The sequence below is a fragment of the Myxocyprinus asiaticus genome, chromosome 40, assembly GCF_019703515.2.
Source record: "Myxocyprinus asiaticus isolate MX2 ecotype Aquarium Trade chromosome 40, UBuf_Myxa_2, whole genome shotgun sequence".
NCBI classification, from domain to species: Eukaryota; Metazoa; Chordata; class Actinopteri; order Cypriniformes; family Catostomidae; genus Myxocyprinus; species Myxocyprinus asiaticus.
In genome coordinates this window covers 39,813,801-39,837,426 of record NC_059383.1, presented here as the reverse complement: position 1 = coordinate 39,837,426, position 23,626 = coordinate 39,813,801, and the positions used below count along the sequence as shown (strand labels likewise).

Genomic DNA, 23,626 nt, shown 5'->3' with positions numbered 1-23,626 from the left:
AAAAAAAGGACTGGGGGGGGGAAGTAAAACAAGTGTTAGAAACACAAAGGAAACATGCATATCTTTTTATTTATTATTTACATTGAAATGTAACTTTAAATAGGCTAAAGGAGTGTGTTCAATAGCACATTATCATTTTAGCAAATTTCTTAACAATCGAAATTGTTATTGAGAACTGTGAAATTTCACTGGTACCGACTACTGAAATTTTGGTACCATGACAACACTAATGGGTAGTGTAGTTCTTCACCTGAATTACACTTTAAAATGTATTCTTTTTTAAAGAGCACCTATTATGGTTTTTTAAATATTACCTTTCATGTAGTGTTATATAGCTGTTTGTGAATGTAGAAAAGTCTGCAAAGTTATTTGACACCCAACAAAAGAACCGATTCTGAACACCGTTAGTAATTCCAGACTTACTTCCTGTACTAACCTACGTAATTTGGTAACAAAAAACCCGCCTCTGGTTTTCATTGGCTGCTCGCGAACAGCTTTGACCCGCCCTCAAACACTACACTAAGCGGTAGACCAATCACAACAGACTGGGACATATGACCAATCAGAGCAGAGTACGCTCTCTGAAAGGAGGAGTTTAGAATTAATCCTTTAGAACGGCTCATTGAACGAGTCGTTTTTGACGTTTTTGCAAATTAAATTATGAGCAAATTAAAGTATTTTTTGACCTTGGATGCATGTAAATCTATTGTATGAGACCTTGAAAACAAAATTAGGCACGTTTGAAAACAATAATAGATGCTCTTTAATTTGTTTATCCCCTTTTCTCCCAATTTGGAACGCCCAATTCCCACTACTTAGTAGGTCCTCGTGGTGGCGCGGTTACTCACCTCAATCCGGGTGGTGGAGGACAAGTCTCAGTTGCCTCCGCTTCATAGACCGTCAATCCGTGCATCTTATCACGTGACTCGTTGTGCATGACACCGCGGAGACTCACAGCATGTGGAGGCTCATGCTACTCTCCACGATCCACACACAACTTACCACACGCCCCATTGAGAGCGAGAACCACTAATCACGACCACGAGGAGGTTACCCCATGTGACTCTACCCTCCCTAGCAACCGGGCCAATTTGGTTGCTTAGGAGACCTGGCTGGAGTCACTTAAAACGTATTCTTTAAAAAACGAAGTTGAAATAACACGGACTGATGGCTTCAACAGAAGCATATACCATCGATTAACAACCTCGGATCTCACGGTAGGTCTGTCTTTAAAGATTTATAAGCTATCGTTTATAATCAATTCGCAAATGGAGAAAATGTATGGGATTTTTACTTCCGGAACCAGACTGTTAACATCTTTACACACCTGTGACTGCACATCAATTGAATTCTATATTAATTTAGTAAATAACTAGACTCTGCAGTTTCACATTACTTCACACATTACTATGTTTCTTCATCACTCTCATGTGTAAATAATGTAAAGCAGTCTTGCCCACTGATAGCCATGTATATATATATATATTATCTACCAGTACATAAATAGTCAAACAAAACCTTAGGGTGACACGTTTGTAATGTCACATGTTTATACCGCCCCGCCCTATCCCAGAATTCTCTCTTCTGTCTATTGTTTACGATTGCAAGCAGTTGATAAAGTCTTTAAATTCACATCAGTCCAGTTTCATTCAGTGTGTGTGTTTAATCTAATGTACACACGCTTCAATGTATTGGACTCATTGAGGTGAAGCTCATTAGATTAACTGATCTATTCATCTCAACCTATAGTCAATATATGATTGTTTAGTATTCACAGGGTAAATGCACTGCTTTTATTTAATTAAAGTGCTGCTAACCGGTTACAAACCAAAAAGATTCTCAGATATAAACTGAATAGTCAACAAAGGCACTTTTGAGCTTTTGTTTGATTTTTCTTTGGTTCTAAGTTGTGCTGTTCCAAACAAAATCACTGTTTTATCGCCCCGTCTGCACTGCTGGCATCACATCAGTGGTTGTGGGATTTGAACACACTGCCTGCAGTCCGGTTTTGCCTCCAGGCAAATGTTCCTCACCTTTCACTCAAATCAGTATCAGATTTAGTTGTAAATCCCTGGGTTTGAGTCGATCTGTGCTCGGCTTGTAATGCAGATTATTTGTCTCTGGTCTGAATAAAACGACTGCGCTGATAATACACATGTTGCAGGTTCCATTTTAAATGTGGAAATAGGGCTGGGCGATATATCGAATATTAACGATATAATCGAGATAATTTTGCTGACCATTATCGTGAATATCGTGATGATTTGAATGTGCTTTCATTTGGCCATTATGTTTCATGAAGAGCGCGTCAGAAGACTAATTTCACGATCCTTAAGGGCTGCACATTTCATCAAAATAACATCAAAATGGCGAGTAGGTCATATGTGATTATTAATCCACAAAAGGCTGTGATTTAAAGACAGATAAACACGATCTGTGTGGGATTCAGAACAAACCGATGACGCGCTGATCTGTGTGCACGCACACGGCAGCGCTCTCAGATCAGTTCACGTGCATCGTAAAATCAAAGTAATGCAGATTCAAGCATTCGCGCAATTCCAAACATTAGTAACAGTTACAAGTTATTATACAAATCTACAAACGCGGCACAGAATAACAGAATAGGAGGAGATTACAGCGTTTCAGGAAATGCAGAACATTGTAAACTGTCAAATACACATTGCCTTTTCGGTGTCAAAATAAAAGCCCCAGGTGAAGATGAAGTACACAGGACAGAAATATATTACTTTTGTATAACGCAAATCTAATAATCAGAAATAAACCTGACGTGTCCCACAGTAATAATTTAGTATTATGCAATGTTCAACTGGGGTTTCGAATACAAGTAGCTTTGCACACCTTGTTCATTCACAAAAATGTATTAGTAAAAACATTTGAAGGTAAATAATGCCTTTTCTTAAGCTACTATGCATCACTGTATATTAAATATACATTTAAAGTGCATATCAGTGAAAATGATTGAATTTTATTCTCCCTTTTTTATTTAATAAAAAACAAATTTTTAAATAGATTTGTATTTAATGTCTTTAAAATATTGAATCTACTTGGCTACATTGGCTGTTTGGATGAAATGATGGTTCCTCTGATTAAAAACAAACAAACAAACAAACAAACGCTTTTGAGCCATTTTAGAGCAAATACATAATTATCGAGATATATATCGAATATCGTCAATAGGCAGTAAATATCGAGATATAATTTTTTAAGACATATCGCCCAGACCTATGTGGAAAACCACAAACACCCATGCTACTGTCGAATTTTAGCCCTGTTGTCGTGGAAACCAGTAATGAGGCTAGGTAGCCGCTAGCTCTCTGGCTAACAAGACATTGTTGTGTATCAATCAAGACAGCACAGACAGTGCAATACAGCTATCGAATGAACACAACATCAACTCCGACATCAACACATTGCTGTTTATTTATGTACTATTTAGTTGAACTAAAGAAAGTATTTCTTCTTCTTCATGTGATGTTTATTGGTGGTTTGCAATCCAGTTTATGGTGCATTACCGCCACCTACTGAGCTGGAGTGTGGAGCATCACAAGAAAGTCAGTGGAGTCAAATGTCCGCCGAAGATGATGAAATTGGCGAAATTTCATTGAAAAGAGTTCACACACCTTATGTTGGATTAAATCATAAACGGGGTATACTTCTTGGACTTCAAATTAAAAGGTAGCTCACCCTGTGGAGTTTACTTGAAAACAAATAAGTTATGTTTAATTAATTTGTGAGGCCTAACAAATATATGGAATGCATTTCTTTTCCCATTAATGGTATGAACGTGATAAATATCGATATCGAACGATATGAAAAAACAACATATTGTGATATTTTTGGCCATATCGTCCAGCCCTATGTGGGACTGAATTTAAAGGAATATTCTGGGTTCAATACAGGTTAAGCTCAATCTACAGCATTTGTGGCATAATGTTGATTACCACAAAAATAAATATTGACGCACAAATCGGGGGCCTGGGTAGCTCAGCGAGTATTGACGCTGACTACCACCCCTGGTCTCCTAAGCAACCAAATTGGCCCGGTTGCTAGGGAGGGTAGAGTCACATGGGGTAACCTCCTCGTGGTCGTGATTAGGGGTTCTCGCTCTCAATGGGGCGTGTGGTAAGTTGTGTGTGGATCGTGGAGAGTAGCATGAGCCTCCACATGCTGAGTCTCCGCGGTGTCATGCACAATGAGCCACGTGATAAGATGCGTGGACTGACGGTCTCAGAAGCGGAGGCAACTGAGACTTGTCCTCCATCACCCGGATTGAGGTGAGTAACTGCGCCACATGAGGACCTAGTAAGTAGTGGGAATTGGGCATTCCAAATTGGGGAGAAAAAGGGGATAAAAAAGCACAAATCTGGGTTACAGGTGAGGCACTTACAATGGAAATGTCTGGATTGTGTGACAGGCACGTGAAACAATGCTTCAATCGGCATGACTGATGCATGTTTCAGATAAGCATAAAAAGCACTTATGAACCGCCAAACGCAGGATGAATATCATGAAATTTGCTTCGCTTGGACAGCTGCCAGAAAATGTTCAATGCAGGAAAACCCCTGACAGGCTTCCATCCACTGATCTACTGATCAGACATGCTGAAACAGTTATGGGTCATGTGCTGTCATGCACACACAAAAGTACTCGATGAACCACTCTTAAAGATGAAATGGATGAAATTGTTGCAGACTGTGGTGTGTTTTCTGCATGTTCAATGTGGCGTCTCTTACAGGCCACACTGCCATTAAAATGACACTGGAAACGGTGTTTAAATTTAAATTTGAACCACTGCCCCAACTGCACCAGCAGAAAAAAAGTCCTTCTTGTTGAGCTCTGCATATAAATATAAATATCTAAAAAATATATCATTTAAAGCTACACTATGTACAATTTTTTTGTTGGAAATAAACAAAATTTCATTAATGAGCAAGTACACCAACAGTCTGTCTTCCAAACCATGTATTTGCCTTACCCCGATTCAATATGGTAAGCCTATAATAATGATTTATATTTTAGAGCTGTCGGGACGGATTTGGTGGGAAATTGCATACTTCTGTGAGTCATCCGTGCGTCATTACGTCATGTCCGTAAATAAAGAAAAGAAGGTCCGGAGCTACTACAGCGCATGTATGTGTGTGGTGATCGGTGTGGTAGTAGTTTGAAGCTGAAAGCTTGTAGCCACAACACATGAGTGACATTGACCATGGATCATTCAAAAAGGCAACCAGTCTGGGGAATCACCCATTTTCAAAATAAAGAAACATCGAACTCAGAGGAGTCTGCAAGCAAAAAAGAAAAGTGACAGAGCCTGTAATAATAAAAGATGAAAAAACATCAGCTTGGCTTTTTCAGAGGTGTGACAACTCCGAGATCTGAAAGGATTTAAAACCGACCCAGGGATGGAGTATTTCTTGCTCGACAGGTAAGATATTTATTGGACCGATAGTTAGCCAGGTAGCTCTCTTAGCGCGGTAGTTCGTTAGATAGCGTTAGCCACTCTAATGGGGCATTTTATTATGGATTGTGGTACTGCAGTGCTTGATTAAATTTTTGAGGAAGGACAATTGAAAAAAAAATACTTTATGCTGGTGACAATGCAATCTCTAAACCAGTTACTACCTATAATAGTTTCCACCGTTTGACTTTATCTGATATAACTAGCAATCGTTGTCTAATGTCAGCGTTGCCTAACTTTTGTAAATTTATTTTGAAACAGTCATTTTCAATAAGTCAAAACAACAGCAGATGATATGGTACTCACCTGCTAATAAGACATATTTTTATGTCTTTTTATGAGTATTGACGCTGACTACCACCCCTGGAGTTGCAAGTTCAAATCCAGGGCGTACTGAGTGATTCCAGCCAGGTCTCCTAAGCAACCAAATTAGCCCGGTTGCTAGGGAGGGTAGAGTCACAAGGGGTAACCTCCTCATGGTCGCTATAATGTGGTTCTCGCTCTCAGTGGGGCGCATGGTGAGTTGTGCGTGTATGCTGCGGAGAATAGCGTGAAGCCTCCACATGTGCTATGTCTCCATGGTAACGCGCTCAACAAGCCACGTGATAAAATGCGAGGATTGACGGTCTCAGACCGGAGGCAACTGAGATTCGTCCTCCGCCACCCGGATTGAGGCGAGTCGCTATGCCACCACGAGGACTTAGAGCGCATTGGGAATTGGGCATTCCAAATTGGGGAGAAAAAGGGAGATAAATATCGGCAGGCGATACATCGGTGCATCCCTAGTATAAAACAAATTGTTCTGACTGGATGAGCCACATTCAAAGCCACTGTAAAACAGTTGATGTTAAAAATGTCATTCTGAGTGCTGTAGAAACGGCCTGCGTTTCACACTGACACAATGTGTCTCTCATGGTTTTGATTTCATGTGTGTTTTACTGTTTGACTGATAACGGTTTCTTAGTGGCCGGTGTCAATATCTAAAGAGGAGGGTGCCTGATGGCTGAGAATGAGATAATAACAATAATCTCTTTCACTCATACAGCCTTTTCCAGAAAATTACCTGCAATTTTCAGTTTAGAGGTCTTGTGAAAAACCTGTTTGAAGGTACTGGTATATTTTGTACTGGCTATTTTGCTGAATGAGAAGTTGTAACTTCACCTGAAAAGTAAAAGTTAAACAGAGTTGTAAGATTAATGGTTTGAGCACATATGAGGTCAGGACGTGCTGATGTAAGACGGTGAGGATTCAGTTACTCTGGAGTCAAACTAAATGCCATCAAATTGGACAGATAGTGAAATTATTCCATTTAGACAGAGGATATAAAAATATTATATTTTTTTAGAGCCGACAACAGAGGAAATCTCGTCGTGTTGATGCTCCACGACTCAAATATGAAGTCATACGTGAGCAGGCAATGCAAATCGAATCATCGATACCTGCCTAATCATCAGTATCTAATAAACGACTTTATCTGATATCCTCATGTTTTGTTTGATCGTTTGTTTTGTTTGTTTGTTATGTTGGTTCAGTTCCAGCAGCACTTCGACAGATGGAGATTGTAACTTATCTAATCATCAAAACTCCTGGCTCTAATATCCTAATGTTTTGTATGATTGATTGTTTGTTTGTTTGTTTTGTAGGTTCAGTTCCAGCAGCACTATGACAGATGGAGATTATGACTATCTGATCAAACTCCTGGCTTTGGGGGATTCTGGAGTGGGCAAGACCACCTTCCTTTACCGCTACACAGACAACAAGTTCAACCCCAAATTTATCACCACCGTGGGCATCGATTTCAGGGAAAAGAGAGTGGTTAGTGTCTGGCCTCTCGTTTGTCTTCTGTTTGTTAATGTCTGTCTGCTGGATGGGTAAGAGTTTCAGGGGTGGTGAGTTATGAGCGGTGATGTGTCCTGTGAGTTTGGCCCTCCATCTTCATGTAATTGGCTCGTAAGTCAGCGAGTGTGTGTGTGTGTGTGTGTGAGGGTGATAAACTTTATTGATGTGAATCAAAGTGTGAAGAGTCACACAATGGACTTCACACACTCCAGCAGCATTATAAGAGCAAACCTCTGCGACACAACGAACACATTTCACTCTCAGCCTGCAGGAGTGTTGAGTCAGTTTACAGAAAGACAGAGACGCACGTGTTTCCTCTTTTAAAAAATAACTTTGTAGCTAGAAATCTCTTTTTTTTTTTTTTGATTAGCTTTAAAATCTGTGCTTGAACATGTTTGTAGTGGTTGGCTGAATTTTTTTTTTCAATGACTGATACCGATATCTAGGCGGCCGATGGCTTGATCCAGATGGAATCTGCACTATTTTTTTTTTTTTTTTCGGGGGAAAATCTTCAAGCTTTTGTGGAAAATCTGCAGAATTCAATGGCCAATATAATGCATTCTGTATATATTAGAGCTATATATCAATTTTTTGTAATCACGATTAATGCTAATTAAGCATTGTGGCGAGGGGGCCTGGGTACCTCAGTGGTAAAATACGCTTGTTACCACCCCTGGAGTTCGCTAGCTCGCTAGTTCGAATTCCAGGGCGTGCTGAGTTACTCCAGCCAGGTCTCCTAAGCAACCAAATTGGCCCGGTTGCTAGGGAGGGTAGAGTCACATGGGGTAACCTCCTCGTGGTCACTATAATGTGGTTCGTTCTCGGTGGGGCGCGTGGTGAGTTGTGCGTGGATGTCGCGGAGAATAGCGTGAAGCCTCCACACGCGCTATGTCTCCACGGCAACACGCTCAACAAGCCACGTGATAAGATGTGCGGGTTGACGGTCTCAGACGCGGAGGCAACTGGGATTCGTCCTCCGCCACCCGGACTGAGGCGAATCACTACGTGACCATGAGGACTTAAAAGCACATTGGGAATTCCAAGATTGCGAGAAAAATAAAAATAATAAAATAAAGCATTGTGGCAGGGAGGAGGGCGGCGCCGGGTCATGATGCTGCACACCTGGCCCCTAATCAGGCTAATCAAGCCCTCGAGAGGGATAAAGGTGACCGGAGGCGGCAGTTCCTGAGAGAGAGAGTTACGGCCAGCTGCCCGACACCTTTGTTTAAGTTTATTATTAAATTATTATTTATATTGTCAAGCCGGTTCTCGCCTCCCCCTTTCCCTTTTACCTCTGTAACCGGTGCTGAAACCTGGGAAGGAGGAGGGATGCACCGTAGTAGAGTCCTCGCTACTACCATCCACCCCAACAGAGCAGCCACAGCCATCCGCCGACGGGGCGTTCCATCCACCAAGGGCCGGAGGACTGCCTCCGATCCACCCCTGACAGACGGAACGCCCCGTCACGTTTTCGGTGGCGGAAGGGGTCTCCCCCGCCCCTGGTAGCAGTTCTCCCGCTCCAGGCGGTCGGCCAGGAGCCCGTCCCCGCCAAGTTCTAGTGGCTGGTAGGGGTCTCCTCCGCTCATGGCAACAGCCCAGACCGCTCCAGGCGGTCGGCTAGGAGCCCCTCCTCCCCTCGCGGTTGGCGGCCGTTCCTCCGCTCTCAGGCGGCCAAGCTCCTCCGTCCTCCGGCGGATGGCCGCGGCTGCTCCGTTGGGGTGGATGGTATTGGCGAGGACTCTACTACGTCGCATCCATCCTCCTTCCTGGGTTTCGGCACCAGTGTAACGAAGGTCAATCTAAAGGAGGAGGCGAGAATATATAAATAATAATTTAATAATAAACTTAAAGAAAAAGACAAACAAACACACACAGGTGTCGGGCAGCTGCCCGTAACTCTCTCTCAGGAACTGCCGCCTCCGGTTGCCTTTATCCCTCTCGAGGGCTTGATTAGCCTGATTAGGGGCCAGGTGTACAGCATCATGACCTGGCCCTGCCCTCTTCCTTGCCACAAGCATTAACCAGCATAAACACTGGTTGGAATAGGGCGGAACTTTTGCGATGTATCTGTCCGGAGTCACTATACTGAAGCACATAACACACACAATAGCGATTCTGTATCTATGATTAAGTGATGGGAAAATGACCTCTTAACGCTACAAAACAAACCCCAGATGGGACTTGTGACATAAATCAAGTACTTTGCAGCCTCTATAAGGGGCAATTTAATTACCACAGAAGCACGTGAAGTCTTAACTATCACAAAAACGCAGAATGAGATGTTGTCTGCAGCGCTTTTCATATGGAGTTCAAAGCAGTGCCTGATGCTGGCGTTGACACCCTGACGCAAATCGTGTAAAGGCAGCTTCACGACTGCTGTAGCAAAGCGGATAGCCACAGCCTGCCAACTGATTAATATTTTGGAGGATGAGAGTTTAAAAGATTTAAAGCCCATTGCAATGAATGTGCAACCTATGGGGACTAGTTCTTTCAATTAGTCAACCTCCCACTTAAACTTTGGGAAACGTTTAATGTTATTTGAATTGGTGCTATTTTAGTGCATTTCTGTCTTCATGCTGTGGAAGGCTTTGTTTGGAAAATGTTAATTAAGCATTATATTGTTACATATTGTTTTTTTTCTCCTAAGAAAGAAATTAATGCTTTTTGACAGGAAAAGACGTAAATATAAAGTCAAATGAGTCTGGGATTAATCACGATTAACTATAAAACAATGATGCGATTAATCACAAATAAAAATTGTAATCAACTGAGAGCACTGCTATATACACAGTGTATACTGTATGTAAGAGGTAGATGATTTATCGGTTTTAACAATCGTGCCGATTGTTGCTTGGTGAAATAAAAACATTTACAGACTGACAATATTCATCCATATTTTTATACTCACTTCAATGCAAAAATCAAGTGTCCTTAATTGAAGCGAGGGCATGAAAAGAAAAATGCAACTTTATGGAAACGTGCCCCATCAGCACATACTGTACATTGTGTCTCTAACTTTATATCTTTTGAATAATAATAGAAAACCTGGTGAAATCTGGTGAAAAATATAGTAGAGCTGTGTTCAAAATTACGATATGATAATACACTGTCATGTTTTCCTTGCCAATGCACGTATCGATGCAGCGACGTTGTCTGTATCGATATTATGCAATGAAAGTTTGAGCATAGCGACACAAGTCAGCTGTTTCAATCACTTGAGCAGTAGTAGACCACCACATTTAAAATGGGATGAGACTCTTGCTACCGCCGGCAAAACTAAAATCTAAATATATGTGCATTTTGGCTTTGTGCCGAAACCTGGCGGTTAGGAGTAAGACATGACTCTGACTCAACGAAATACTGCAACAGTAGCGGTTCTAGCTTGTATGGCGCCCTGGGCAAAACCTGCTTCAACATGCCCCCAAAGTTGTTGACCGGGGTGGGAGGGTCTGTGTGGGTGCCTCGTGCCGCCCCCTCACACGATGCCACCCTGGACAACTGCCCATGTCGCCCATGCCTAAATCTGCCACTGTACTGCAAATCTGAAGAGGAACCTCCGTCTACCAGTACACCTCAAGATAAAGCCGACTACATGCGCTTCTTTTACTCTCAGCCAGGGAATGAAATTAAACAAACGGCGGGTACTTTTTGAAAAGTGGCAAGCATTTAAGCTCATCTGCCCACCGACCTGTACTTATGTTGATCGGCCATGTGGACATTAATATAATTATAGGTCAATGCCAATAATGTCAAAATGCCCAAATATCTGATGAATAATGTTAATTGTGTCGAGAAATCGAAGCAAAGATTTGCAGTTGGTGTGCAACGGCCTTAAGGCATTATATGCAACACGCTCAAGTCATTTGGTAAGGGGAAACCAAGCAGTGCTGGGTAGTAACCGACTACATGTAATCTGGATTATTTAACCAGATTACAGTAATCACTTGTAATTAGATTAAATTACATTTTATAATACTAGTAATCAAATTACAGTTACTTTTTATGGATTACATGATTACATATTAATCAGGCAACGGCAGTAAATTGTTCATGATTTATTGATTCCCTCTAATTCTTCTTTTCTTTTAAATCAGTTTTCCACTAATATACATTCAACCATGACTTCTCATTGTAACGTTTTCCACCTTTTTAGAGCTGGGGTGCCAGACAGAGACCACGGGTCGAATGTTTGAGTTTTGTTTGGTCAGTCAATCAGAAAAAGATTACAAAACATACAAAGGATGCATGTGATTGCACTCCACTTTTAACATGGTAATTAATACTGCATTATTATCAAGTCCAAAATCAATCAAAATTGAAAATTAAAAAAAATATTCAATCCACAGTTCAATATTTATGCAGCATGAAAACACCAAACAAAGCAGTTAGTTTGGGAGCCGTTTACTCACGATACGGGCTGTCTTTACTTCCAGTCCGGGCTTTTTGTGAGCTTAAACTGGGCAACAGGTGAGTATGAAGCTCCAAAATGCAGTCTGAGTTTTTCTCTGTACCAGAGTCCAACTCAACGTGCCGTGAGACCCATTTCCACAGAGGTTAATGGAATATATCTTCTGGTTTAATTCGACAACAGAGTACTCTTTCCGTGAAAAACAACAAAACACTGCTATATGAGTCAACAGGTATCTGCTGCAAGAGCTAGCATGAAACTCTCACTGCCGCCATCTTGATTCCAACACTTCCAAGTTAAAGGTGAATTAGGGGCGGAGCCAGTATCAACTCCATCTTTGTCTCCTGCCCATACTATGAAGATTCAATGGATTTACTGAGGTTATTTCTTGACTACTATGGTTATTTATTGATGTTTTTAGAGTATTGGAAGTAGGGCTCCAATTCTATTCCGATGCACAAGCTCTTGAATAGATTCGATATCAATTCGTATGGGTATATTTCAGTTCTTATGTCCATTTTGCTTACATATGAAATGAATTATCTCCCAGTTAATGCTGTTAATTATACAGGGGACCTTCTAACAAGGTGCATAACGAAAAATACATTTTACTAATTATATTTTTAGTAGTTCTTCATTATTTTGGTCACATTTTGACTTTAAAAAAAATGAACAAATCCATGTATTAAATCTATAAGTAAGATATTACATTTCATATATTATTTTTTGTTATGTTTATTGTTTAATTGCATAATTTGGACTATTTACTAGGGATGCACCGATCTGATACCTGGATTGGTATCGGCTCCGAGACTGAGGTTTTTTTCCCCCGGATCGGGCATCAGTCCGACGAGCCCAATCCAAATCCGATACCACATGTTAGTTATGGTCGTTACCGTCAAGCTCAAAGAATGACATAAAAGAACCTTTAAAGCACAATTAAAGTAGTCCATATAACTCGTGCATTTTGTTCAAAGACTCTTGAAGACATACGATAGCTTTGTGAATCGCAAGAACTCGCAGAACGAGTGCAATGTGTGGGCATTCCACACAAACTTCATCTCAGATGTAGATGCTAAATAGTTCTGTTCGTTCATAACATGCATTGAGAATGGCACCGGATGCGCATTTCACCAGGGTAGGTGCGCTTCAAAGATGTCAGCCAATCATGACACAGTGGGTGTGTATATTGAAGTCTTAACGTGGACAGCACTTAAAAATGAGTGTTTCGGACAGAGGGCCAGAGACAGGGTGGAAAAGGTCATTTAACTCAATATTATATGCAAAAACCTTTACTAACATTATTAGTGAACCTCAAGGAAAATAATATTGTAAAAACAAAAATGTGGGGGCCAGGGTAGTTCAGCGAGTGAGACGCCGACTACCACCCCTGGAGTCGCGAGTTTGAATCCAGCCAGGTCTCCTAAGCAACCAAATTGGCCCGGTTGCTAGGGAGGGTAGAGCCACATGGGGTAACCTCCTCGTGGTCGCTATAATGTGGTTCGTTCTCGGTGGGGCGTGTGGTGAGTTGCGTGTGGATGCCGCGGAGAATAGCGTAAAGCCTCCACATGTGCTACGTCTCCACGGTAACGCGCTCAACAAGCCACGTGATAAGATGAGCGGATTGACAGTCTCAGACGTGGAGGCAACTGAGATTCATCCTCCGCCACCCGGATTGAGTCACTACGCCACCATGAGGAGTTAGAGCGCATTGGGAATTGGGCATTCCAAACTGGGGAGAAAAAAAAAGGCATGACATGACCCCTTTAAATGTATTTAAGCAACATTATGTCAAAATACTATGAAAAATCCTAGCAAAATGCTTGTGACATCAAATAAACAAGAGTTAGGTCACAGATTATCCACAAAAACAATCAGATTAGATTACCTAAAAAAATCTGATTCAAGACATTATGTTACTGATTGCAATTTTAACCATGTAATTTGTAATCAGTCCCGGATTCTGAAGTAATCTACCCAGTACTGTCAGCAAATTCTTTTGTATGTGTGCATTGTGAACATGCAGAACATGTTTCCACCCACTAAACAAGCCAGCGCTGATCTGGAAGAAATCAATAATGAGACCTGAACTCTCTCTCTGTCTCTCTCACACACACACACACACACACACACACACACACACACACACACAATGAATCATCAGTGCTCATATAATGAACACACACACTTGATATCCAGAGACGGTAAAACTGCCCTCATTATCAGTCTTGCGTCATTTCTGGAAAACATCGACTCCTTACGGTCCAAATTTCCAATGAATATAGACGATTTATTCAGCAGGATTATTAACATAACTTCCTGTATTTCAAAGTCATAATGAAATCGAAATGTAATTTGTTTACTTTGTTAATACACACTTCTTATTAGGGCTGCACAAATAATTGTAGTAGCAAAAAACAAATCACAACATAAGCATGTGCAATCGTAGAGTCCCAGGTGTTCCTTGTTTTCTCATTAGTTCTTTGCAGATTTAATCCCTGTGTTCTCCTGCGTTCTTTGTCAGTTCTTGTCCTTTGCTGGATGTATTTTGTGTTAGTTTCTGTTCTAGTTTTTGTCTCATCTGAGCATTGTTTGTATTATCTTTAATAAACTGCATTTGTATCCACACTCTCACTCTCAGAGACTCCACTATATTACAGTAACCTTGTTTTTGTCTTTTTTAAAAGAAAAGGAGGGATGAGTCTAAATGAATTTTTGTGGTAATCAAACACAAAATGCCACAAATGCTGTGGATTGAGCTTAACTTTTATTGAACCTGGAATATTTCAACACATCCCATTATATATTCCATTCTCTGTCATGCACCAGCAATATAAGCAAAGACAGCGCATTCATAAGAAGCTGGTTGTGTAAATGGACTGTATGCAATGAAAATTACGTTCTTTTGTGCATTAAGTGCGTCCTTTATGAATGTCAGACATATTGTTAGTGACGCTCCTTTTATATGCATGAAAAACTTGATTGTCATCAGGATGTATGCTCCATTAAATGATAGAGAATATAAGTATTATTAATAATTTTCATATACCGACACACAAATCATGGCTCTTTACAACGCTCTTTACTTCTACTGGTCGATTTTGAAAAATTGTATTCATTTATTGAAACATGAAAACATTAAACCAAACATGTTTCTAAATTAAAAGTACACTTCAAACGAAACAAAAATATAATTAAAATAACAAAGTGGTCAAAAAAATCCTATCATATCACTCTACGACAACAGGTGGAAAAACAACAATACAAATTAGATCATAAATACAATTGTAAATGTAATAATAATAATAATAATAATGGGAGGCCTGGGTAGCTCAGCTGTAAAGAGTAAAGATGCTGGCTACCACACCTGGAGTCACGAGTTCGAACCTCAGGGTGTGCTGAGTGACTCCAGCCAGGTCTCCTAAGCAACCAAATTGGCCCGGTTGCTAGGGAGGGTAGAGTCACATGGGGTAACCTCCTCGTGGTCACTATAATGTGGTTCTCGCTCTCGGTGGGGTGCGTGGTGAGTTGTGCGTGGATGCCGTGGAGAATAGCGTGAAGCCTCCACACGCGCTACATCTCCGTGGTAACGCGCTCAACAAGCCACGTGATAAGATGCGCAGATTGACGGTCTCAGACGCGGAGGCAACTGAGATTCGTCCTGTGCCACCCGGATTGAGGCGAGTCACTACGCCACCACGAGGACTTAGAGCGCATTGGGAATTGGGCATTCGAAATTGGGGAGAAAAAAAATTAAAAATAATAATAATAATAATTGAAAAATAAATCATGACCTATAGATAGCTTAACACAAATCTCATACATTTTTGTTTCATAAAACGGCCACAACTCTGATTGTCAGGGACATAATTTGATGTTCCACTATGTTTTAGAGTTTGGACATGAACTTTATCACCACCTGCTGGTGGAATCTCCAAACTGCAAATGCAGGAACTGAAGTTAGACTTTGCGCTGAGAATAGATGTGCTACTGAAACGTCTTAGAGCAATGAACTATTTATCAGGAAAACAGCAAATTGTGCATTGCATCACTTCATTAACATACAGAACATACACAGTTTGCGTGCATACACACACAGATAAGCGCCACACCCACTTGCGCTTTGTGCTGGCACAAAAATTGCACTTAGAAGTAGCGTCTCATGAAAATCAGATAAGACGTAAATGCCGTGACAACATCTCTCATGACATAGCATGCAGTAGTGATGTGTGTGTTCATGTGTTCATCAGGTGTACACCACAAACAGCCCCAATGGAACAACAGGAAAGACGTTTAAAGTTCATCTGCAGCTTTGGGACACCGCAGGACAGGAAAGGTACAAGCTTCTCTCATATTCATGCACAAGTTTCCAGACAGACAGGTTCAGAGCAACATGCTCTAGAATGTGCATGGAAATTAGCTGGATAAACTTCAAAAATACTGATTCTGAAGAACCAAAATTGACATCATGATGCCACTGTTGTCAGTGTTATTTATTTGATGTATTTGATCCTGCTCCTCGGCAGGTTCAGGAGTTTAACGACAGCGTTCTTCAGGGATGCCATGGGATTCCTGCTCATGTTTGACCTGACGAGTCAACAGAGTTTCCTCAATGTCAGGAACTGGATGAGTAAGTGACTGCAGATGTTTTACTATAGTAAAGAGAGAGACCGTCTCGGTCACCTCACTTGTTATTAATCAGAGTTCACTGTCGTGCGTGTGCAGGTCAGCTCCAGGCGAACGCATATTGTGAGAATCCAGATATTGTTCTCGTTGGAAATAAAGCCGATCTCGCCGACCAGAGAGAAGTACAGGAGAAACAAGCGAGAGAACTTGCGGATAAATACGGGTAAGTGTGCACGAATACACACACATGCACATATTGAGGTCTGTAATGAGTATGATTATATTTTCAGTGTGTGATTTTAATCCGTTTGTAGGTCAGATGTGCTTTACAATGCCCAGATATTAAAAGAAAATCACTTACTTACCGCATGTGTAAAGTTATAGACAATTTTACAACTTCGTTGCCATGACGACGTAACGGAATAAATAAGTAATGTCCAGCATCATCCAATCACTGTCAGCCATGTTAAAATAAAATGATACATTATAAATTCTGAATCTATGTACTGATTATCATTGTCTCATGTCTGTCAAACATGTTGAGTGATCCAAACATCATCTGCAGCCTGAAACTGAACTTTTGATCAGATTTTAGGAGTGAATGCACTTAACTGCATAGAGAGCTATAGGATGCTCCCTTGCTCCCTATTTAGTGAATGACTTAACCTCCAGTGTGCTGTCTGTCTGTCTGCACTGGTCTCAGAACAGTTTGAAATGCATCTTATTTTCATCCTAACTCCATATAAAGCCTCTGAAAGACACATTTATCAGCTTTTGCATGAATTTATTCTCAATGTGATAATACACAGTAAATATAGGAATGCATTTATTAATGTTAATGAATAGAACCGTATTGTACAGTGATAACAAAATACAGGATAACAAAATTTATATTAAAATGAAGCAAATTGACCCACAGATGTGTTCATGTGGAAAATAATTCAAAATAACTAATGTTTTCTCAATTTTAGAGGGAATATGGTCCCATTTTCCACATATGTGGACATCATGTTTATCAGCGCACTGATGCGCAAAAAATGAATGCATTTTATAAAGCGGCATATCAAATGAAACTAGAGACTCTACTCTTTACAACCAAACAGGTTTCAATGAAAAAACTTAAAGGGGTTTCTTACCAGAGGCACTTTTGTTGGCGCTGCCCTGCAGAGCGCTTCACGGAAATCAACGTCATGCTGTTGTGTCACATGACGCGGTGTGCCAGACGCTTAACCCTTAAATGACAGTCTAGAGTCTTGTGAACAGTATTCATTCTGTTTAAATTATGCGCTGCGTATAGCAAAGCCAAAATGTAATGTCCACACATGTGGACACGGGGTCACACGATGTTAATAACAAATTAGAAGAAAATGTAATGTAATTCTTACACATACAGTTCTAAATAGGAGCTTAATTGTGAACACTTAAAATGACTTATATTATTGAATACTAGCAGTCTTAGATGTAATTGCCATAGCATAAAATCTGGAGCACGGTATCTGCAAATATTTCTATATTGGTGCATCACTAGTGTTAACTAAATTATATTTATCTGTCTGCTGAATATATCTTCAGCTTTGGGCCATTTCATATCTCAGGGGTTGATTTTCATCAAAACGTTCTTTTTGTTATATGAAGGTCTCATTAAAACTGAATTAGAATTTTTTTTATCAGACCTTCATCGTTTATTTTTTGCCACTTTCCAAATGTCTTAGTTTTAGTTCCAGACCCAGACTTTCAATATTAAACTATGAAAACACATTATAAAAACACAAATGTTTAAAACTGTGATCATCTAAACAAAGAGTGAATTTTTGCCAAATTACACCAAGAATTGTGTGTATTTATGATGCATAAAATGTTAGCAATGAAATTAGTCTTCTGTCATTTGATCTGAAAAGCATTCAAAATGTCATTTCCATCAGCATCAATGAATTTTCATGACGTGAATGACATAAATCTCCTGTGATGCATGAACAGACACTGTTGGACATTGTTAGTCGACTAATTAAATCAACTAGTGAGTGTGAAAATGTTACTTTACTTTCTAGAAGTCAACAGCACTAAAAATGTCCAAAGTTAAAGAAATATCTCAATATATTGTATATATATATATACTTATATTATCTGCATATAGAACTTATTTGTATGTTGAATGTCTCCTTTTTCCCCCTTCTCTCTCTCTCTCTTTCCTAACATCCCAGCATTCCATACTTCGAGACGAGTGCGGCAACCGGAGCGGAAGTGGACAAGGCCGTCGTCACGCTCCTGGACCTGGTGATGAAGAGGATGGAGCAGTGTGTGGATAAACCCGTGACCGACACACCGAACACGGACCACACCAGCAAACTTGACCCTGCGCCCGTCAACGAGAAGAAATGTGCATGTTAAAGAACCAGGAAGTGCCCCTCTATTTCCCTCTACTGGACAGGTGCGGAAGTGCAGCCCGTGTGGCAGATCTCAACACGACGGCGCTGGTCTCGTTTAGGTTTGGGTCTCGCACGTCTGTCCCGAATGTGTGGACTTTTTTCATTTTTTAGTGGAGAGTTTTAAAGACCATCTTTAACAGCCCCTTCGAAATGTATCCAAGAAAGTAGCTTTTGGCAAATGTGTCTAAAATATCTTCATATATAGATCTTAAGTCATAAACATACTCTACACAAGTATACAAACGCAGATGAATGCTTGGTGCATTTAGACACGATAGAGGTTCTGTCAAATGTCTATGCGACAGTTTAACTAACTTTAACTAATTTGCACCGTAACTATCGGCTATAGTGCCCCTTGTGGCAATACTGAGAATGCAGTGCAACAGTTTTGGAATGACGCATCAGAACGCAAATGAGCTTGTGCAACTAGAAGCATCTGTGTTCATGAACTTGTGTGGAGTTTGTTTCCGGCCTTGTATGTTATTCAAATGAACGTAAATAGAAGTTTTTATGTGTTAGGAATGTTTTTAATTTTTTGATTTAATGTTTCTGTTGGCACATTTATTTTGCCCTTTTCTCTACTCATTCTTAAACTGTTCTGGTGGAAATGGTGAATTTTAGAGAAAGAAAATGATTCCAATTGAATTTGGATTCTTACGGTCTCACTGAATGAACGTTACTATAACTACATTGTTTCAACGTGTTACGTTCTACATTTCACTGCAGTTTCCTGGTGAGGCGCTACAACAACTGTGCGTTTTATTCACTTTCATAAAAATCACGACTGCAATGGCTGATTGGGACTTTATAAACACTTATTTTTCACTCTATTACTCACAGACTGTTATGTTATCAAAACTTTTACTCTACGTATCAACGACACATTTTAATGCTTGTATTACAGACTTGCCTACATTTACACACTTATTCCAAAGTGATTCGCTTGCGCGGTAGCTCACCTGATAGAGTGTTGGACTTTGAACTCAGAAGACAGCATTTCGAGCCCAACGTTTTTAGGTTAGGGAGGTATGGTTTACTCACTAAAACCTCCTAAAAAACATTGTCTGATTGTCTGATTACGACACCATTTCACTCACTTTTGGCGCCCCCCGCTGGACATTTCACTAGGAAACTGCAGCCAAACGTGAAATAAAGCATGTAATTTCGTAGTTGCCACTGTCACGTAATGTTCATGAGATCAGGCTAAAAAATACACACCTTCTAAATTAATGTACACACAAACAGAGGTATTTTGACATGTTTTTACGTACAATATTTTAGTTTTTACACGTTTGGGGGTCTTTCTCACCGAATGTGTTTTGTGTTCATCTGCGCTGTTTTTTAAATGGTTTTTCCATGTAAACATGAACTAGATGGACGTCTTTGTCTCGTACAGGAGTGCCATGTATTTTACAAGCTTTGATAAGTTAAAAGAACTTGAGAAGCACTATTTTTTGTTAGTGCAAGAATGCGTTTGGTCTAAACGGCCCCTTAGAATGGTGTAGAAAAAATGTAATGGTGCAACTCATTAAACTCCAGCTGTTAAACGGCTAATTTGCAGACTGCTATTTGTGTGCCAAAACACTATTTCAATGCCTGCCAGAGTGTGTCTTCTGTGAATGAAAAATGTGTGCATGTCTGCAGTGTTGTTTAGTATGCACCATCTCACTGCCAGACGGGAATACTGAAGATCTTTCAGCAATATCTGCTTCTGACCGAATATACGGTTATATTTATGTTCCATTTTTCATTTCAGAAACTCCTCAGTATTTCAGATTGCTCTGTTGTTGTGCACAGTAAAACCGCCTGTGAATGCCTGCGTGTTTAATGCGTGTCGGTGCATGTGGCCAACATGATGTTTACAGAGAATCTGTTCTACAACGAGGGCGGACTTCTCTAAAAATTGCACCCAGAATAGCATTTTATTTATGCTTTTAATTATGAAATGAATTAAAGTTTATGTAGATGAATCTTTAACTAGAGCATGGCCCTGTACCGATACCTGCAAGTGAAATTTGACTTACTATGATAACCATGTTTAAGCAGTTTATGGTTATTTTATCCCCTCAATCTGTTAGATTTTGTTCAGAGGAAAAAAAGTAAATAACTTTTGAGATTATGAACAGAAGAAACTCAAAAATACAAACTTAAACAGTAGGAGTGCAAAACCATGCAAACAAACTATTGAATATTCATGATGGTGTTTATATAGCGCGCACATAAGCGCACTCGATTTAGTTTTGTTGTACACGAGTGGCTCAAGCAGACTGATTGTGAATTCTGAACGTTTTTAAGAAATAGTGGCAAATGATGTTTTTTAATGCATCTTTGTACATTAATATATATATATATATATATTAATATATACACATATATACGTATATATATATATATATATATATATATTGCATTATGAAAAATTTCTCCCCAAATTCTCATTGTGATGCAAAAAAATAAATAAATTGGGAAATTTTACTTTTTGTTTGAGTTTCTATATTTCTGGGTTGGGGGGGAGGGTGCGGGGGTGTCCTAATTATTATTATTATTATTATTATTATTATTATATTTTTTTCTTCTTTTTTTCTTCTTAAGTAAAATATAATTTGTAATTTGTCTTGATTTGGTAATGTTCTTGGCAGATGTATGTATGGTTAACATGATTAATCCATGTAGTTCCTATTGTTTAATGAGGTCTGAACTGGAACCACAAACTCGAACTCAAAATGAGCAAATAGTTTAGTTTCTAGATATATATATATATATATATATATATATATATTTTTTTTTTTGTCCAACGGTGCCAAAACAGACATATTGTGCCATACCACTCTTATTTTCTCTTAAGTGTCCACACTGAAAGGTCCTGACAGTACTGAAGTCTCTCCACAGGGCTTTAACACTCTGATCGAGTGTTTGATGAATGTTTATTTCCATACACTGATGTTGCTTGTATTTCAGGCATGCTGTAGAATGACGTGACATGTCGGACAGGCCTTTAAATGTGACAATCTCTGGAGCAAACATTCACATTTGTATTTGTTTTCATGAAACCGTTTCTAAAGAACTTCTGCTGCTTGGCCTTCAACAGAACCGGATCTCTTTAGCTTCTCGTGTATGTTTAACTGGTTTAGTACCTCATGTGGTTAAAGGAATGGCTTTATGAAAAAGTGATTTTGTTCTCTTAAAGTTTACATTGTCTGAAGGGTTCTCTCTCTACTTGTGCCTGTAAACATCTACTGACCAATGACCCAAGTCTTTATAAGAGTTCTGAACTTGTATGTATTTTAGTGCATTAAAAGTATATTTGGCAAAATAACACAAATAACTTTGAATTGAAATTGTAATGCCGGTAGAAATGACTCCTCTGTTGTCTTTGAAAGCCTTTATTTTTCAGTTGTGTGTGTACTGTGTTATTAAAGAATAAAGAGAAAAGAAAAACCAGTCTGAGTTTTGTGAAGCTTGATGTTCCATGTTCTCAAACGCTCAGAACGAGTATGAACATATATATTATATAGGCTATTAAATATTTTTGTTACAACAATCTAAACCGTATGCATTTACTTTGCAAGGACCGCTGAATGCCACGATTGACCAATGACATTTATGTAAACGGAAGTATTCCCAAAAGTTTTGTTTGCCAACTTTGTGTTTGGTAGATTAATTTTCAATAATTCAACAGTCCATCGTCAATTACTCTAGGCTATAAATTGGGGGCCTGGGTATCTCAGCGAGTATTGATGCTGACTACCACCTCTGGAGTCATGAGTTTGAATCCAGGGTGTGCTGAGCGACTCCAGCCAGGTCTTTCTAAGCAACCAAATTGGCCCGGTTGCTAGGGAGGGTAGAGTCACATGGGGTAACCTCCTTGTGGTCACTATAATGGTTGGTGGAATGCATGGTGAGTTGTGCGTGGATGCCGCGGAGAATAGCGTGAAGCCTCCACACGCGCTACGTCTCCATGGTAACGCGCTCAACAAGTCACGTGATAAGATGCGCGGATTGACGGTCTCAGACGTGGAGGCAACTGAGATTCGTCCTCCGCCACCCGGATTGAGGCGAGTCACTACGCCACCACGAGGAATTAGAGCGCATTGGGAATTGGGCATTCCACATTGGGGAGAAAAAGGCTATAAATTAAGCTTTATGGTATCACGCTGTCAATTACAACAGAAAGCAATTTTGATTTACATTTTGATTGCATTACTGTAAATGTGATTTTTGTGTATACAAAAATAATTTTCAGTAGTGACCGTTTTATCAACAGTTAAAAGCTTAATTAAAACTAAAAGACAAGTTAAAAATAGTAGTTTAGAATATTTATTACTGCTTTCTAGTTCCACATTAAACTTAGAACTACAGACAAAAACATCATTTACGATGTCTTTTGGACACATACAATTGTTTTTATTTTTGAGTTTACTACAGTTCACCTTAACACAAACATCTATACTGTTCAGCAATTTTAACTGGTCAATATCCTTCAGCAGAAGTAATATCAGCTACACCCAGGATCAAGAGCTGAATATTTATCTCTGTTATGAATGCATGCAAGTTTACATACAAAATGAGACTGAAATAATATGTCCAGAGAAATCCATTCAGTACAGGTCAGTTCAATGGTCAAATGTTGTTGTAAAGTCCTAAAATACATCAAATCTTATATAGGGAATGATCAGCAGAATATCAGATTAACACACATTTCTTAGTGAATATCTGTTTATAGCTATATTGTGTCGAAACATATGTAAACAAAGACTATACAGCAATTAGACAGAAAAACAACGGAATAGATACGTAGTTGGATAACCAATAAACTAATAGATAGCTTACTGTAAACGGATGTAATCA

At 39.6% G+C, this 23,626-nt stretch overlaps 2 protein-coding genes across 7 annotated transcripts in view; one reads left to right on the top strand and one right to left on the bottom strand.

The window, feature by feature from the left end:
* The window catches only part of rab27b (RAB27B, member RAS oncogene family), a 71,526-nt gene extending 49,307 nt beyond the window's left edge, over nt 1-22,219 (top strand). For all 5 annotated transcript variants that reach the window (XM_051681012.1, XM_051681008.1, XM_051681009.1 and 2 more), the window contains 5 exons: nt 7,123-7,294; nt 15,977-16,062; nt 16,253-16,356; nt 16,452-16,575; nt 18,554-22,219. In XM_051681012.1, the coding sequence (XP_051536972.1) occupies nt 7,142-7,294; nt 15,977-16,062; nt 16,253-16,356; nt 16,452-16,575; nt 18,554-18,740 (654 nt within the window). In that variant the 5' untranslated portion in view covers nt 7,123-7,141 and the 3' untranslated portion in view covers nt 18,741-22,219. The remainder of the gene's footprint in view (nt 1-7,122; nt 7,295-15,976; nt 16,063-16,252; nt 16,357-16,451; nt 16,576-18,553) is intronic.
* An 860-nt stretch (nt 22,220-23,079) lies between these two features.
* LOC127430827 (cingulin-like) overlaps nt 23,080-23,626 on the bottom strand; it is a 47,315-nt gene continuing 46,768 nt past the window's right edge. For both annotated transcript variants that reach the window (XM_051680932.1, XM_051680933.1), the window contains exon 19: nt 23,080-23,626. This exon is cut by the window's right edge and continues 567 nt beyond it. The gene's annotated coding sequence lies outside the window, so the exon portion shown is untranslated.